Consider the following 18,967-nt stretch of genomic DNA (forward strand, 5'->3'; position numbering starts at 1 on the left):
CTAGACGCAGCGTGACAGTAATGACAGACGAAGAGCAAATAGAGCCGCGTATGGCAACCAATCACATTGCACGCTCTACACGCAGCGGGAAAACTCTTAGGCGCTCAAATGTCATAGCGCTAGTCGTGCAAGTGAAGGAAGATGCCTAGACCGAAGCGAGCTTGCACCGAAGAAAAGAAGAGCGCGGAAAACTTAAAAGACCGCGAACGGAGACAACTCTATGCCAAGGATTCTTACTTAATCTTGGCGTAGTTTGCAACTATGCAAAATTTAGAGTAAACGCTTATAAAGTTGATATAAATACGGATAAATCTCGGATAATACGTCGATAATGATACTGACACGCTTGTATGCTAATTAGAGGGAAAAGCCGTAAAACTAAGTTCCCCGGATGTTGATCGCGGGACTTTGAGCTAAGTAAACAGGATTATGGGATTATTGACGCCTTCGAGAATAACGCTACACTCGTTCGAATTCGGTTTTTCTTGAATATCTGGCGGAGTATTTAAGATTTTGGTGGTATTTTTTGCTAACATCTAGAGTGTGCCTATTGTCATCGAATGGCATAATAAAAAAAATTCACCCGAAATGAAGCCATTTGGGTCTACGGTATCGTTACAAAACCCAACTAGAACCTTGACCAAATACTTCTTGCTTATTTCATGCATGGCAGTGGTTGGCCTGTGGCACCTAGGGTAAATATGTACTCTATATATAGACAAAATAGCATGAATGAATAAAAGCTATTGCAAAAAGATATTATTTATTCAAAATTACAAATCCATTTTTACTGTAATATACAAATACATATACATGCATATAAAAATACATTTACAATAGTTGAACATTTATGTTCAATTACCAAGACGCTTTAAGTGAACAGTCTCAAAGCATCTCATAAATCCGGCTACTATATTACTATCTTACATCAGATGTATGTATTTTGTTGTTATTATTCAATTGTGTTGAAACATTAGTGTTTATAGTCTTTAGTATTTAATGTCAATCACCATTTGTAAACACTCATTTTTTTCCTATGGGAAGAACCATCATAATTCTCCTCACCACCAAAAGCTGACTGAGAAGCTAACAGATAGTGACCGCACATAATGCCAATGTCCAGGCGGAATGAACAGCATCTGTCCGGGACGGAGTATACATTCTTGGTATGAGGCTTTGTAGAAGGCTGGAAACTGGGCCAGATCTGGTGCCTCTACGTCAATCTTTAGTAAAAGCAAAAGACACAATGTTTTAACACATTGTGTCACGGGTCACATGAGGGGGACGGGGGGGGGGGGGGGGAGGGTTATGAGTTAAAGTCTCCACTCCACTCCCAGTAATACAAATCCTGTACCTGCCCCAAACTCATTCAAGAAACTTCTTTGTTTAATCTAACAGGGTTCACACTGAAAAAGGTACTAGCAGAGTCCTTTGCATATGTTTACTTTGGGGGAAAGCTTGAATGTTTTACAATACATTACCATACAATAATCTATATTTATGGAGGGTTACATTATAACCGTGAAGTTTTCTTATCTAAAATGTAGTACCAGTTACCATGGTGATTACATACCTGGCTGGTGTTGTGAAGCAAAGTGGTCTCGTGTGGGTACAGCTTGTCTGTCTGGTCCTTACTATAAAGTCTTAAATACTTCTCTCCAACTACCTGTGCTAGGAGGTTATTATAAGGGTCGTGATGCAGTGGAGATACAGTTCCTTTCGGACCAAACCATGCATTTATCATAACATCACGATCATCATCACCTAGGCAACAGTAATCAGGGATTATTATATCCCGGCGGAGTTCAGGAATTTGATCAAAAAGCTGATGTTGGGCAAGATATGCCACCTGAGAACTATTGCTACAGCTAACATATTTGTCGACAAATTCAGAGATTGTCATGAGTTTCTGAGTCCATTCCTCATCCGTATAACGCAATCCAAGTTCAATTGGCACAGTACGGTAACCTGCAATGTCCTTCAAGTACTCCAGCCCCCATTTCCTCATTGCTGGCCACGCCTCCATCATGCCGTCAAGTATAACAGGCTTGTCCTTTTTCATATGGCTCATAAGAAAATCTTGGAGTGACATAGAGTTACAATGTGGGACCTCAAAATCTTGATTTAGCACTGGAATGTGTGAAAGTTTTAGTAACTTGGTAGGCTGGTCATCACATTCATCCAAAGTGCCACAGTCATTTGGGCCTGTTCTTTTCATACTTGATGGATTAGACTCATTTTCTAAGTAAAGCTCAGATTCTGAAGTCTTTTTGGAGCTATTTATGTCAATCACTAATCTATTTAAAATATTGTCCATCACGGGTGCACCTAACAGAAGCCCCATGTCGCATGCTTTTATTGCCTCACCGTCTCTTCTACTTTCCCTTAGGGACATTGCCTTGAACAAGCTCCCATAAGAATAACTCTCCCTCCATATTACATCTACATCTTTCCAATGACCAGTATTCAATTTCTCCCAACACATGTCGAGTGCTATTTGGGAATGGAATTGACATTTTTCAAAGTCTTTGTTAAAGAATAGCCTGACAGCCTTTTCAAGCACAAGAAGCACTGGCCTTCCATCAACATGCAAAAGTTTCTCAAGGGATTTTCCAAGGTTGAAATCTTCTGGGCTATTTACAAAAGGTAAAAGTTTGTTTAGCCAGTCTACCATGATTGAGACTATTCGTAAGCGACTTCTGGACAGCGGTATTTCGCGCTTTTGTGGGATAGATACGCCATAAAAACTGTTCTTGTAACTTTGATTTGAAAAGTTCATCAATAAAACTTTACATGGAGTATTTATCTAAGATCAGTTCATAGTACACACGTCCAAAATGGCTGCCGCTAGCACGTAGTAACAAGCATACTAATGTTTTTATTCTCGGTTTTTGAGGGAGTTTATCGTTTATGTGTTGAGTGGGATTGTATAATATAGAAGTTGTTTAGTTTTGTTGCTGCTTATATCAAAGATGGCTCCTAAAAGAAGAAACAAGCAGAGATACCATCCATACGGCGAAAGCGCGCTTCTTTCCGCAGAAACCTTGCAGTTCATCGAAGAAGAAACGACGAGATTATACAACAAGAGATTTACGCTCAAGGCCAAAGACAAGCAGTGCGAGCTACCGAGTAGTGAACTCCTCTTCACTACTACACCAGAAACAATTAATGTTTTACAGGAAATGAAGAGGAATCTCAACGAATCCAAGAGCATGTTGAATGACATCGACATAGTAGAATGGCACCAACACACGCGACGGACACACAAGGCCGGGCTTGTAGTCAAGACATTACGAGAGACAATGCGCGCAGAGATGTGCACCCAAGCCTTTGCAAAGCTTTACGAAGTCCTAGCTTCTTACAACGTAGTCCCAACCGAGGCAGTATCTTCGAAGAAGTTGTACAGTGTACATTTGTGTGAAGCACCAGGGGCCTTTATTGCAGCCACCAATCATTACCTCAGGAACCACCATCCCGATCTAGAATGGGCGTGGCTGGGGGCTACATTGAACCCCTACTATGAGGGGCATAGCCCTAAAGCCTTGCTTGATGATGACAGGTTTATTGTGGAAACGCTACAAAACTGGGACTTTGGTGCTGATGGGACAGGCGATTTGATGCAACTTGAAAACCTCAACCACCTTGCAGAGGCGTGTCAAGGGAAAGTGCATTTGGTGAGATGGAAGGCATTGAAAGTGTTGAACAGTTTTCTTCCCCCTTTTTTAAAAGTTTTTTTAGGGTAGGGGTGTCGCTGTGCCCAGGGTTGTCCCTAAAGCGCCATCTGCTGGCAAATTTCACTGTCTTGAAAAGAGTTGAAAGCTTGTTGTTGATGGCTTAATGAACACTTTCCTTGAAAAGACTGAGTTTTTTTACCCTTTTTGCTCAATAATTTTCTAGGCAACGGACAGTCAAAACTCTTAGGGACAACACTACACATGCGACCCCGCAAGGGATAACATACACTAGAGAAAAACATTCAGGCTATGAACGTAAAATATTGTTCGACGGATTATGCAGAATGCTTTTATGATATTTAGTACGATATCAGATTTCTATGAGAAATCTCCGATTTTCAAGATCGTTTCTCAGAATTCAATCGTTTCTCCAAAGGCAATATAGTTCTTCAGAAGACAAGATCGTTCTCCCTGTTTTTAAAATAATTGTTCATCATTGAGGTTAACACTCAAAGGAAAGAGCGTTTTTTTTCGGTTTTTAAGATGTTCTCCTGAAGAAGAGATCTGTTTCACGAAGACAAGAATTTATTTAAGGGTGTGAAAACTGTTTATCGCTGTGAGAAAACCCTGAAGGCAAAAACGGTCTTTCAATTTTGATCATCGTTACCAAAAAGACAACATCACTCTCTTGAGAAATGCTTGGTTTGTTAATTTAAATTTTGACGTATATTTCAGCTTAGTCTATGTGACATTAAAGCTGCAGTTTAACAATTTCGTTGTTGTTTTGCAAAGTCAAGAGCTGTCATAGTAGAGTTGTGGTCGCCATTAACATTTCATTGTTTTGAAAAAACAGGAAAATATGAACAGCCGACTCGCTTTCTTAATTTAAATACAGCTCAAACAAATAGATTGACAAACTTTACGGATCGCTACTATCCTATTGGCAAAAGAAGCTGATATATTCTTCTTAGAGAGGTTTGATGCGCAGGTTCTAGTAGCAAGCGAGAACCGTCATATTGTTGTTGTCACCATTACATGTGGTTGTATTGCAAAGACAAATAGACTTGCTCTCTTATTTTGCATACAGCAAATATCAATGGCATTCTTCCAAACTTTAAGAGCGTTCTTCCGAATTTCTAGAGACGATCTTTTGAATTATTAGAATGTTCTCCTGAACTTCAAGAGAACGGATCTTTCGAATTTTAAGAGAACGATCTTCAGAGCTTTAGAGCATTTTTTGAGTTTGAATGGAACAAACTTCCAAATTTTCTTAAGAACGAACGTTCTTCCGATTGTGCCCCGGGAACAAGATCCTTTATGAACGATATAACGAAGCAACATCGTTCCCTCATTATTAACAATATTGTTCCCTTATTATAGAAAAAGCATTCGCTGATCTTCCAGATTTGCTGATCTTCCAGATTTGCTCGCTAGTGTACGTTTTGCCTTGCCGTGTCACATAATGTATGTGTCCCTCTAAATCTACCGCAAACCTTTGGAGTAGGAACAGCGACAAAAAAGAGAGTTTTCGCCTCTACATTGCATTGCATTTGTTTTTTACAGTTTGATCTGGGTTCTACTTTGTTGCTAGGTGACTGCTATTATTCTAACATGTCAATTGTTGCTAGGTAACAGCTGATGGCAGCATTGACTGCTCAGATGAGCCAGAGGAGCAAGAAAATGCCGTCAGCCAGTTAATATTTTGTGAAGCTGTCACAGCGCTGACAGTTCTTGCTACAGGAGGCTGTTATGTGTTCAAGATGTTTACCACTTTAGAGCACCATATGGTGTGTTTGATGTACTTGATGTGCTGTCTGTTTGAAGAAGTCCATGTCATTAAACCTGGTAAGCCTATTGTATGTACCTAGCGACAATAGCATCAGAACAACTTACAGGAAGGTTAATTATATTGTAATTAGTCTCTTGATCAGACATGCATGATTTTATAGGCTACTAAGCCCCATATCAGATATTCAATTCTCTTGAAATTAAGAAAAATTTAATATCTTTAAAATGATGAGAATTTAAGATATACAGAACAAAATAAAAACAACACTGTTATGCAAATTGGATCAACAGACTCTTTGGAAAGTAACAGAACTGCATAAGGGAAAATACTTTTCCTCTTCTGTTTGTATGTGATTATATGTACATTGAATGTTAGTTGACAATTGATGACTTAGGCCTAGATTAAATGGCGTGCCAGAGTCACACCATTCTGGTTCGGTAAAGTTTCGATCATAGAGCGGCTCTACAATAAACGTCGACCTTTTTGTTTGTTAATTCCCATGGGTATGGAGTGTAACAATATAGTCATCAGGCACAAATGCTGCTTTGTCTTATGACGCTAAAATGGAGGACAGAACACGAAGACTAGAAATGACTAGAAAAGCCTTCTTGGTCAGAGAAATATGGTCTAATAGGAAGAGGAGGATGAACTGATTGCATGCCGCAATATATTGGACAAAGAAAAGGCAAGGACTCCTGCTGCATCTTCTGTCCTTTTTTTTAATTACAAAACAGCATTTCGCATGAAATGCACTTGTATTTCGTGTCCCCAAAGGTAGAGTCCTCAGGTAATGATTTCCAAAACGCTGCCATTTTCACTATTGCCTGAAAAGTGCGAGGCAAGGGGCTACATACGGGGCGTTCGGGATAAATACAGGGTCTCAGGGGAGTTATTGTCGATTTGGCGCATGCGTGAAGAACGGGGGGAGCCAATAATACTCTGCACGGGTAGCTCCTTTTTTTATTTTTGTTCAACCAAAACGATTTGCATTGATTAAAAACTAATCTGCATAATGTAATCGTTATGACTGGTGCGACCTTGAGCACCGTTTAATCCCTCGCCGTACCATAGTCGCATTATCCGACTAGCCCACTCGTGCCAGAAAGTTGGTGCGACCTCCTTATCAATTCAATTTCGTGCCAAATATATTGTTATATTGTTCACCACATTAAAAGTTCCATAGATCCATGGTTACTCTACATAATTTCTGGATGAGCATAGAAAGGTTTTTTTTGGGGGGGGAAATTTATCTTTCAAATTTTTGTTTGTTATAATATTATTTGTCTTTTAGGTACAAGTAAAGGTGGCAACTCAGAAGTATACATCACATGCTGCGGTTACACTGGGAACCTTAGCCCTCAGTACCACGAAATATTGTATACAGCATACCAACAAGACACAGCAGAGAAGGTTTTGTTCCCACTTAATTCCATACCAAGAGAATTCCTGTATTTGATAAAAGAATGCCAAGAGTACTTTATCAACTTGCAAAACCAGGAAATAAGTATGAATATTCAGTATTTTCACCATATGAACAGACTTGAGAAGAAACAACTTTTTCATCTGAGAAAGCAGGCTGCAGGTTATTACATGGAGAAGTTTGGAGTCCAGCCAATTGCAGAAGAAGAACGTGTTGTCTTGGGTGCATATCTGGATGGAACTCAGCTGAGTTTTACTAGAGGCCCTTCATTTGATGTCCCTATCAAAGAGCCCTTTTGTGGGAGAGGGAAAACTGGGACTTACAATGAGAGACATGATGTTCGGTATTGGTCATGGCTAGAATCTATGCAGAGGGATGGAGTCTTTGTAGGAAAAACAATATTGCATTCAAGTCTCAAGGGTATGTCCTCCTTGCAGTTGTTTTTATCCTATTTATATTTGTTATTCTAACAGATTTGGGCACTCTGCTTATAGCAGCATTGTCACTAGTTTACTTCTGGTTGATTACATAACAAGGTGATTTTTAACAGAAAACCAACAAAAATATTTCAAAAGCATTGTGTCTATTGGAAGTTTCTTTTGTCAGTTGAGGTTTCCATCGGCCCTTCAGAAGTAAACTGGTGACAATGCTGCGTTAATAAGAGCACCTCATTATTAAGGATAGGTTTCAAAGTCCAATGAAAGAAAAGCTCCAGAACATCACAGTTTCTGTAAATCTTAACCTGCTTAATAAGGACACCAATCAATGCATACAGTTTTATGGGTCCCAAAGTGTCCTTATTAATAGGGTTTCACTGTATGATGACAGTTCAGTGGTTTCCAGCAGTGTCCTTATTAAGAGGTTTCATTGTATGGGGACAGTTATTTTAGATCACCATGATTATTAGAGATTATGAGATTATGATTTATGAGAACCATGATTATTTATTTAGGATTCTTCAGGCTAGCTTTTTTTATAGCAGATCAATAAGTAAACTTTTGCAAACGTAGAATGGCTTATGTATTACCTTATAATGATAAAATAATAATGCCAACCAATCCGTAGTTAACTTCACTGACATTTGAGACTAAGACATCTCTCCCCATGGGTGAGTTATAAGCCTATCTTTTACCTCATGCTGAGCAGCAAGGGATTTTTCAGTGGAACTCAACCTTTAAGGACACCAACTCATAAAACAACTCGTTGTTATGGACAATGGAACCCTATTTTAAGGATCCCTGCTTAATAAGGCGTTTTCTTAAGGACAGCTTCAAAGTCCTAAAGAACGATAGCACCATACATTTTCTACTTTTGAAACCCGTGAATGAGTACAGTTTTATTGGCCCTAACGCTGTCCTTATAAGTAGGTTTGCACTGCTTCGCCTTTGATATAACACGGCCAAGTTTCAAACCCACAACACTTCCTGCAACACAAGTGACCGCTCTACAACAAGGCTTTCCTTACTGGATTACTCCTTCCTAAAAATTGTCAAATTTCAGCTGGGCCCCGTTATGTCTTCTCCTATTTTTGGCGTGCAGGGTTTGTATCTATGGTTAAATCTTGTCGGTAAACTTGGGTTATACCTGTTTTCACGTCCTTTGCTCGAGGACCAGGAATCTTATCCTACACTTCCTCTCCACACAACAATGAAGGCGCATATTTCGCTGACATTACCTTCTCACTGCCGACTCAGGACTCGCTTCTCCCAATATATTAATCATGGCCCTGAGGCAATTTCCAGGGATAGTATGATACTATCTACAGTACTCCGGTATTTACTTACACTGTGTTTATTTCCAGAACTCGTCCAAACAGCAAACGGGAATTCTCAGCTGATCCCTTTAACACCTGAAGATGTGGAATGGCTGACATCGCCCATAACTCCACTGCAATGCACAAGCGAAATGCTTCAGACGTCAATTGGAAAACCCATCGACCAAGTAAGAAACTCGCGTTTTTGTACACTGACCTATGTATCCAAGCTAATCGAGGCTAAGAACGAAGCAATGATCCTCAGAGCCAAGAATGCAGACGATTTCAAGAGAATAACACAAGGAACAAGCCCTATGTGGTTATCTTGCGATGCTAAGAAGCTAGACCATTACTGCAATTTACCAAGCTTGATAGAACTTGAGAAATTGGTATCGTTTACTAAGGGCGTCAAGAACATCGCTGCTGTTACAGTAACGGGTCATTCTGGCTGTGACTGTGCTGCAAGGTATTTGAAATCATGCAATCTTCAAGTTAAGATCTCGTCCCAAGGGATGCAACAGTCGGAGCATGGAATCTTTGGGAGCAGGAAGAGACAAGGAAATGGAGGACAGCCATCAAGCGACCAACTTCCTTCAGAGATAAACATAGCGAGACATGCAATAAAGATCAGTGAGGAATCTGAGAAACGCAAAATGAGTGAAGAAAGAGGGCCATCAGGAGATGGTCTTGTTGGTTTGGTCGTTTCTCTTATTGGCTCAAGAGCTAGCGCTGATCAAGCAAGTCTGAGGGAACCAAAAGAACTGCTAAACAAGAAACAGCTCCTTCAACAGTGCGTCTTCGCTCTCAGAAATCTTAGCACTGGTGGCACGTTCGTCTGCCAAGTCTTTGATACCCTGACACGATTCTCTGTTGGGTTGATCTACATTTTGCATTACCTGTTCAGCCGTGTAGCGATAGTAAAGCCAGTTATCGATCATCTATGGTCTCCGGTGAGATACCTTGTATGTGAGGGTTACCAAGACAGGAATGAAGAGGTGGTGACGTACTTAGAAGGAGTGCTGGCTAATTTCGCGGAAACAGCAAATCAAAGTATAGGAGAAAATAGGTCTACCAATCAGATTTATGATCCAATTGATTTATCCGATGAAGTTTCTAAGAGTACTAAGAATGTTAGCCAAGTCGAAGCTGTCTTCACATCTAAAGAGTTTGTCCGGAATGAAACAAGTAAAAACTACAAGTTGGAGATACTGGAACTCATTCCAATGTCTTACCTTTATGAGAACCGGTTTTACCAGTTTGTGAAAAAAGCGAACGAGAGGTTATCTCACCTCCAAATCCAAAGTCTAGTACTTCTGGAGATGTGCCATCAGGAACCACATCTTGAGGAAGCTTTGAATGAACTAATGGCCAAGGCAACAAGTGTGAGGTGTTAAGTCTACAAAACGTAGCAAGATGTAAAGTGTAGAAACTGAATTGCCCGAAGGTCATGTTAGAGATGTAGAGTCTAGAGACTGAATGGGATGCTCATTCTCAGCTACCGAAATTACACCAACTTTGTTGTATCGTGGTAATCAATACCCTGACTAGTTCCAGGCGTTAAGTTTGGTTGCCAAGCACAGGGAAACCAAATCCACATGATACACAAATGTACGATAAGGACTGGGCAAAAGTTTATAGACTCCGTGTTTCGTTTGCTTATAGGGTAGTCAGTTAATAAGAACATCATTGATCGTCTATTTCCCTGCCCTGTTCCGTTTCAGTGAGTTTCTTTCACTGCTTTCATGTCGTTGATTGCGGTTCGAAAACTATATTATACTTTGTCAAAACTGTAGTTTTCATCTAAGGGGATTTTTGTAGTTCACGTTTTAAAAAAGGGGTGGAGGAGGAGGGTCTACCAAGAGCCTTTCTACGGGTAGGCGCTGATCAGACTCAAACCAGTCGTTATGGAGAGCAGCGGAGAAGGACGAACCTTAAATATGTCTTGGGAAGTCTGTCGCCGAAAAGACGTTTACTGGGAAAGATATAGCCATACCTGATATGTTATTTCATTTATGTTTTTTGCAATGGTGTCTACATTTTCTACATTGCAAAAGCCGTCCTCCAGTGTTTTTAGAGTTGGCAGCTTGATGGATCGACTTAACTACGAGTTCATTTTTACAATTCGACTATACTAACGAGTTTATATTTGTTTACTAGTTGAGTAAAATAACGTGTTATGGGATCTAGGGTGGTTTTGGGATCTTGAGAGGTTCTGGGATCTAGATAGGTTCTAGGATCTTGGGAGGTTCTGAGATCTAGGGAGGTTATGTGATCTAGGGAGGTTCTGGGATCTGGGTAGCTTCTGGGATCTTGGGAGGTTCTAGGATCTAGGGAGGTTCTGGGATCTGGGTAGCTTCTGGGATCTAGGGAGGTTCTGAGATCTAGGGAGGTTCTGAGATCTAGGGAGGTTCTGGGATCTAGGGAGGTTCTAGGATCTGGGAAGCTTCTGGGATCTTGGGAGGTTCTGGGATCTTGGGAGGTTCTGAGATCTAGGGAGGTTCTGGGATCTGGGGAGGTTCTAGGATTTTGGAAGGTTCTGAGATCTAGGGAGGTTCTGGGATCTTGGGAGGTTCTGAAATCTAGGGAGGTTCTGGGATCTAGGGAGGTTCTGAGATCTAGGGGGGTTCTAGGATCTTGGGAGGTTCTGGGATCTAGGGAGGTTCTGGGATCTTGGGAGGTTCTAGGATCTTGGGAGGTTCCTCACGATGAGGATGACAGATTTTAACTGGCGAATTATTTTGCAATGAATTGGGGGCTCTTAAATTTCTTGGGATTTAAAATTAAAAGCTGTCCTGATTTGAAATTTACCCCCCCCCCCCCTCCTCCCATCCCCCCCCTCTGGGTATTTAATAAACGCTCCCTTTTGCCGTATTTTTTTTGCATTTTTAGGGGCGCTTATTTCATTTCGACGGACAGTTTCTGAATCGCTTGAGAAACTAAAACGACAGTAAAAATGTTCATTGACCCTTGTTGTAATGTAGGAATGTCAATGGGAGCTCAATACAATTGCGATTTACACCTTTCAAGTGATGCTTTTGTTTGGGGTGGGGGTAGCTTAATGGGGACGAGGCGCCAATTCCAAAAATCAAGGTCTAGTAAGGGGGACACTTAGAGAGGAGGGGGCGCATATATTAAGAATTGCGCTTATTCGAATCTTTTCGGTATTTCATACAAATTTATTTTTTAATGGCTAAAACATTCCTTTTGCATAATCCATTATCACACCTTAGCCAACATGTCTCTATTTATAACTACCACATTTTTATCTAGTATATTTATTTCTAGTTGGTCCAGCTCGCTGGAAGGCTGCGGTTTGTACTGTTCCTATGGAAGATTACGTGCTCTATAACTCATTAGTGTTTTCGTTTCATCATCGATGACCGGGAATAGAATCAATCTAAAAAGAGAAATCAATTTTACGTATGAGGGTAAAGCATGCTTAACACATTGGCCTGACTGTAACTCTTTAATTATATTTACCACATTGGCCTGACTGAGTCTCTTTAATTGTACTTACCACATTGGCCTGACTGAATCTCTTTAATTGTACTTACCACATTGGCCTGACTGAATCTCTTTAATTGTACTAACCACATTGGCCTGACTGAATCTCTTTAATTGTACTTACCACATTGGCCTGACTGAGTCTCTTTAATTGTACTTACCACATTGGCCTGTCTAAATCTCTTTAATTATACTTACCACATTGGCCTGACTGAAACTCTTTAATTGTACTTACCACATTGGCCTGACTGAAACTCTTTAATTGTACTTACCAAATTGGCCTTACTAAATCTCTTTTAATGTACTTACAACATTGGCCTGACTGAGTCTCTTTAAATGTACTTACCACATTGGCCTGACTGAGTCTCTTTTATTGTACTTACCACATTGGCCTGACTGAAACTCTTTAATTGTACTTACCACATTGGCCTGACTGAATCTCTTTAATTGTACTTACCACATTGGCCTGACTGAATCTCCTTAATTGTACTAACCACATTGGCCTTACTAAATCTCTTTTAATGTACTTACAACATTGGCCTGACTGAGTCTCTTTAAATGTACTTACCACATTGGCCTGACTGAGTCTCTTTTATTGTACTTACCACATTGGAATGACTGAAACTTTTTAATTGTACTTACCACATTGGCCTGACTGAATCTCTTTAATTGCACTTACCACATTGGCCTGACTGAATCTCTTTAATTGTACTAACCACATTGGCCTGACTGAATCTCTTTAATTGTACTTACCACATTGGCCTGACTGAGTCTCTTTAATTGTACTTACCACATTGGCCTGACTAAATCTCTTTAATTGTACTTACCACATTGGCCTGACTGAATCTCTTTAATTATACTTACCACATTGGCCTGACTGAACCTCTTTAATTGTACTTACCACATTGGCCTGACTGAATCTCTTCAATTGTACTTACCACATTGGCCTGACTGAATCTCTTTAATTGTACTTACCACATTGGCCTGACTGAATCTCTTTAATTGTACTTACCACATTGGCCTGACTGAATCTCTTTAATTGTACTAACCACATTGGCCTGACTGAATCTCTTTAATTGTACTTACTATATTGGCCTGACTGAGTCTCTTTTATTGTACTTACCACATTGGCCACAGCTCTCCATGCACAAAAAGTTTTTAACATAATCTTTCCTGCACTCTCGTCTGAGCTTTTCAGATTTACAAATCCAAGCCTTTGTGTCCTTGCAAACTGAAAAATCAAGTTAGCACTAAGTAGTAAGAGAATTGACAGACATTATACTCATAAATCAATTAACCTTAAAGGAAATGCAAATGGTGATGATGATGGGGTGATAAGTATGATAATGGTGATGATGATGGGGTGATAAGTATGATAATGGTGATGATGATGATGTGATAAGTATGATAATGGTGATGATGATGATGTGATAAGTATGATAATGATGATGATGTGATAAGTATGATAATGGTGATGATGGTGATGATGATGATGATGTGTTAAGTATGATAATAGGGATGATGATGGTGTGATAAGTATGATAATGATGATGATGATGTGATAAGTATGATAATAGTGATGATGATGATGTGATAAGTATGATAATGGTGATGATGATGATGTGATAAGTATGATAATGGTGATGATGATGATGTGATAAGTATGATAATGGTAATGATGATGATGGTGATGATGATGATGATGTGTTAAGTATGATAATGGTGATGATGATGACGTGATAAGTATGATAATGGTGATGATGATGATGTGATAAGTATGATAATGGTGATGATGATGATGTGATAAGTATGATAATGGCGATGATGATGATGTGATAAGTATGATAATGGTGATGATGATGATGTGATAAGTATGATAATGGTGATGGTGATGGCGTGATAAGTATGATAATGGTGATGATGATGGTGTGATAAGTATGATAATGGTGATGGTGATGGTGATGATGATGGTGATGATGATGATGATGATGACGATGACGGTGATGGTGATGGTTGGTGATGATGATGGTGTGATAAGTATGATAATGGTGATGATGATGGTGATGGTTGGTGATGATGATGGTGTGATAAGTATGATAATGGTGATGATGTTGATGTGATAAGTATGATAATGGTGATGATGATGATGTGATAAGTATGATAATGGTGATGATGATGATATGATAATGGTGATGATGTGATAAGTATGATAATGGTGATGATGATGTGATAACTATGATAATGGTGATGATGATGATGTGATAACTATGATAATGGTGATGATGATGATGTGATAACTATGATAATGGTGATGATGTGTATGATGATGGTTACCGCTGATGATGATGGTGATGATGAACATTAAGGGAAACTCAATGGCGATTATGCTGATTGTAATGATTACGGACATGATAAAAGGTGTCTTTCTCTTACCACATGCGCCACAGGTCTTTCTGCAAGACACCATTTTGATTATAGCATTTTCGCAGTCCGCGGCCCACGAACAATTTGGACTCCTGTCCTTGCAATCTGAAAAGGTTGTGAGGAAACATTGGGGACATACTCTGTGGTGCTTAAGTGTGTGTTACGTGTGTAAAAGACAAAGGTATAGATAAGCTATAACAAACAAGCATACGCACATAACAAGCATAAGCACACAACAAGCATAAGCACATAACAAGTATAAGCACATAACAAGCATAAGCACATAACAAGCATACGCACATAACAAGTATAAGCACATAACAAGCATAAGCACATAACAAGCATAAGCACATAACAAGTATAAGCACATAACAAGCATAAGCACATAACAAGCATAAGCACATAACAAGCATAAGCACATAACAAGCATCAGCACATAACAAGCATAAGTACATAACAAGCATAAGCACATAACAAGTATAAGCACATAACAAGCATAAGCACATAACAAGCATAAGCACATAACAAGCATAAGCACATAACAAGCATCAGCACATAACTAGCATAAGCACATAACAAGCATAAGCACATAACAAGCATAAGCACATAACAAGCATAAGCACATAACAAGCATAAGCAAATAACAAGCATAAGCACATAACAAGCATAAGCACATAACAAGCATAAGCACATAACAAGCATAAGCACATAACAAGCATAAGCACATAACAAGCATAAGTACATAACAAGCATAAGCACACAATAAGCATAAGCACACAACAAGCATAAGCACTAACAAGCATAAGCACATAACAAGTATAAGCACATAACATTTATATTCCATATTTCATATGGTCCGCCCCTTACACCCATACGAAATGTAGTAGAATATACTCGGATTTCCTTGCTCACCTTTTGTATTTGGTGGATCCTCTGCAGCCACAGATAAAGCGACAGCGGCCAAAAGCGCACACACTAAAAGCCCTCTCATTATTTGCTGAAAAAATAGTCAATCTTTAGTTTTATATCCAGCAAATTAAAAGTCGAGAAATTCACCAGAGTGAAGTTGGTTCCTTATTCGCAGTTCCTTTTTCGTCTGTTTCCTTATTCGCTCAGTTCCTTATTCAAATCCGGGGGGGGGGGGGGGGGTACTTACATGATACCTTTTAATTCGAGTTGAAACAGTATATATGTAGGCATAACAGTTTGTTCAGAACAAGTCCAACAGCATTTTCGTCGGGTAAATTTGGATGCTTTAACGTGCTCGCTGCTAAGCGGAGCTGTGAACATGAGACTCTATCTGCTACAAAAGGTCAAATTACGCAATGCGTGCAATCGCTTTCACGAATGAATCTAGCAAAAGAGAGGAAATCTACCTCTCATCTAATAAATGTATTTGTATCTTGGGCTTTCTTTCCAAACGCATTAATATATTTAGAGGAGAAATATTCACGCTTCACTTGACTACGTACGAGTGAAGAAGGAATTTGACCTTGCTAACAAAACCACAATTTGACAGATAGTGCTTGTTGTCACCTTGGCTACTAGATAAGGCTCTGACAAAACAAATAGATTAGTGCAGTGACACGAATAGGGAGGGAACTGTTCCTTATTCAAGTTAGTTTTCGCGAATAAGGAAATGGAATCTCCCAGCGTCCGATTTCGTTTAACTACTTATCCGAATAAGGAATAGACTATGAAGAGGATTGTCAGTGTTTGCTCATCAATTCCGAGGAAATTTGTGTAAACTATGATTTCGCAACCAAAAAGGCACCTTTTCAAGTTATCTAGTACCCTTACTTAACATACCTAAAGTTCCCCGAAATAATTAAAGCGGAACTTATGAGCCCCTGTTTTCAAGCAAAATATAACTCGCAGGGTGAAGGCGTCAAAATACGATAGAAAACCTAGAAATGGTAGACGTGAACTGCATTCTGTTATTGCATCTTTTTGACCATAACGATTTTTAGCTTACTCATTCAAGAGAATGCATAAGTAAGCGCACGCATGGAAGGATAAGCCTTCTATATCTGGGCCGTCGCTCTCCTATATGCATTCTACAAAAATAACTGGTAAAATATATCTATGTATAAATCCATATTCTCTGGGCATTTGGGTAAAGGTTAGATATCTTTTTAGGTCTAAAGGGGAGAGGGGAAAGGGGGTGGGGTGCAAGGAAAGGTGTATTACCTTGTGGTCACCTGTGCTCGGAGTCAATGCTCTATGAAACTGATTGTTTGGATGTTCTATGCTGCGTTTATAGTGACATGCACGCTACCGTGGCCTCCTTGAAAGTTTAGTGAGTTGGCAAATCAGATTTGGAGAAGGGCCCTATTTGATTGACATAAGCTGCTTATCAGCGTGGTAAAGAAACGCTTCGATGAGCTATAGAGTACGGCGGAATACCCATTAAACAGCTACTTTCAAGTCCTTAACTTTCTCTAAGTGGCCACGGTACATTAATCACCTTACAATAACAATATTTCCTAGGAACATCTTTAACTTTTGTCTTAAAGTTCAAGAGGTTATTTTGTAGGGCGCGGTGCCAATATCGGCCATTTTCAAAAGTTATGCGTAGATTCCTCAATGATAATTTTTTAACATTCGCGTCATATATGGTCAGAGCATCTTTCTTGATACCTTGAAGATTCAACACTAAAGCCCTAAGATAATGTTCAATTGTGGCTACGTTGTTTATTTCACCTAGCTATATTAAAAAATGCCAACCCTGAAAACTGTTTGATTAAGCCAAAAAAATAGCAGTTGAATACCATCGTTAAATGCGAATAGATATTTCATGGTTTTATTTAAAAAAGACTCAGAAGTCCCTTTAGTATTCTATCATAATAAGATCTAGATCGAAATACGGATGATTGGGCCTTGATATTACCAAGTTTCTCACCAGCCCTAAGCAGTGCGCAGAAAAGTGTCGAAATGAATTTTTAAAACTTTTTCTTTGAAGTTGACTAAGTCAGGACTAAGTCAAGTTTACTAAGCGCATCTTTATTTTCTATGATATTGTAAGGTATCAAAAGAGTTCTGTTATTATAGTCTGCTATACTGTGACAAACAACGATCTCATGATCGCCTTAAACCTATAAACCAAATCAATCAATCTTTATTGAATTTTTAAGGATATACAAAACAGTATAATGAAAGGCCAAATCCAGAGGCGTATGAGGTTTGGTCAGCAAACATATGATAGGAATTTGAATTATAACTTCAGCAAATTAAGCCAAAGAATAAAACAACTTTTGAGTAACTTTCTAAATCTTTGAAAACCACAGTATTTAGAAGTATATTTTTTTAAAAGATACTCACATTGATCGAGTAATTTGTATTGCTAATTTGAGAAGATTCCATCACGTATCTTTATGCATGAATGGATGTTGCAGTTTCTCTATATAGATATTGAATTAAAATATATCAGAAAACAGTGTTTTTCTCTGTTCTTTAATATAATAATAATATCCTGGCGCTCGAGGAAATTGCAATTATCAGGTTATTTTTTCGAAGTTTTACTTCGCTGCGATTGTACCATGCTAAATAGAATGCATCGTTACGGAATGATAAGGAATTCTGTTTAGTATTTGCATAACAATTTTAGAAAAGATTGCCAAAGACGGCAAGGATTCGATTCTTCAAACTTCTTCAAACAACTTCGATGATCAAATTTTTAATGAACGTGGGAGACATATGGATATTGGAAGTGGTGTGTGTCGAGCTACAATTTCTCTCCTCTCTTTGCTGCAAGTATTCATCGATGACCAAACTCAGAGGCAAAGTCTGAAAATATTACGCAGGACGCATTGTATTATGGGAAGTTATTCTCGTTCCTTCCAAAAAATGCTACAGTTGGATTTTGAGAAAAACAAAAGGTTGAATTATATTTGCGTTTTCGAAGGCTAATTTGCTACACGTCCCATCCGAAAATTGTATCCCTTTTCCAGTGAGATTTTATTAGATTACTAGTGAAATTTGCAAACCATTAACTACGCATTTTCAAGAAATAAAACATATATGGATAACCTAAAATAATAATAATAATAATAATAATAGTAATTTTCTTATTTATATAGCGCAAAATCAATTATCTATATGATCTAATGCGCTTTACAACAACTAAAAATTATATATGTGCTAAAACTAAGCTAAAACTACAAACTATACTATACTAACTTTACTAAAATGATATATTATCTAAAAATATGCCAAATTAAATAAATGAGTCTTTAAAAATTTCTTGAAAGTTTAAAAACATGTCGCTGCCATAACGTGTTGTGGTAGTGAGTTCCATACCACTGGGGCCGCAACCTGAAAGGCACGGTCCCAAGAGGTTTTGCCTGTCGTAATGCTAGACCTTTCTAATATATTACTATTTGTTGATCTAAGATTGTAATTCG

General features: G+C 38.8%; 2 protein-coding genes across 2 annotated transcripts; one reads left to right on the forward strand and one right to left on the reverse strand.

Moving 5' to 3' along the window:
• Positions 1-529: 529 nt before the first annotated feature.
• LOC5516693 (lysine-specific demethylase 8) lies at positions 530-2,740 on the reverse strand. The gene is made up of 2 exons (XM_032386576.2): positions 1,574-2,740; positions 530-1,223 (listed from the first exon to the last, which is right to left on the reverse strand). The coding sequence occupies exons 1-2, from the start codon at positions 2,672-2,674 to the stop codon at positions 1,062-1,064; spliced, it is 1,263 nt and encodes a 420-aa protein (XP_032242467.2). The 5' UTR covers positions 2,675-2,740; the 3' UTR covers positions 530-1,061.
• A 49-nt stretch (positions 2,741-2,789) lies between these two features.
• On the forward strand, positions 2,790-10,818 carry LOC5516727 (cap-specific mRNA (nucleoside-2'-O-)-methyltransferase 2). The gene is made up of 4 exons (XM_001636699.3): positions 2,790-3,674; positions 5,303-5,519; positions 6,755-7,303; positions 8,685-10,818. The coding sequence occupies exons 1-4, from the start codon at positions 2,973-2,975 to the stop codon at positions 10,028-10,030; spliced, it is 2,814 nt and encodes a 937-aa protein (XP_001636749.3). The 5' UTR covers positions 2,790-2,972; the 3' UTR covers positions 10,031-10,818.
• Positions 10,819-18,967: the final 8,149 nt, after the last annotated feature.

This window comes from Nematostella vectensis, chromosome 8 (assembly GCF_932526225.1).
Source record: "Nematostella vectensis chromosome 8, jaNemVect1.1, whole genome shotgun sequence".
Lineage (NCBI taxonomy): Eukaryota > Metazoa > Cnidaria > Anthozoa > Actiniaria > Edwardsiidae > Nematostella > Nematostella vectensis.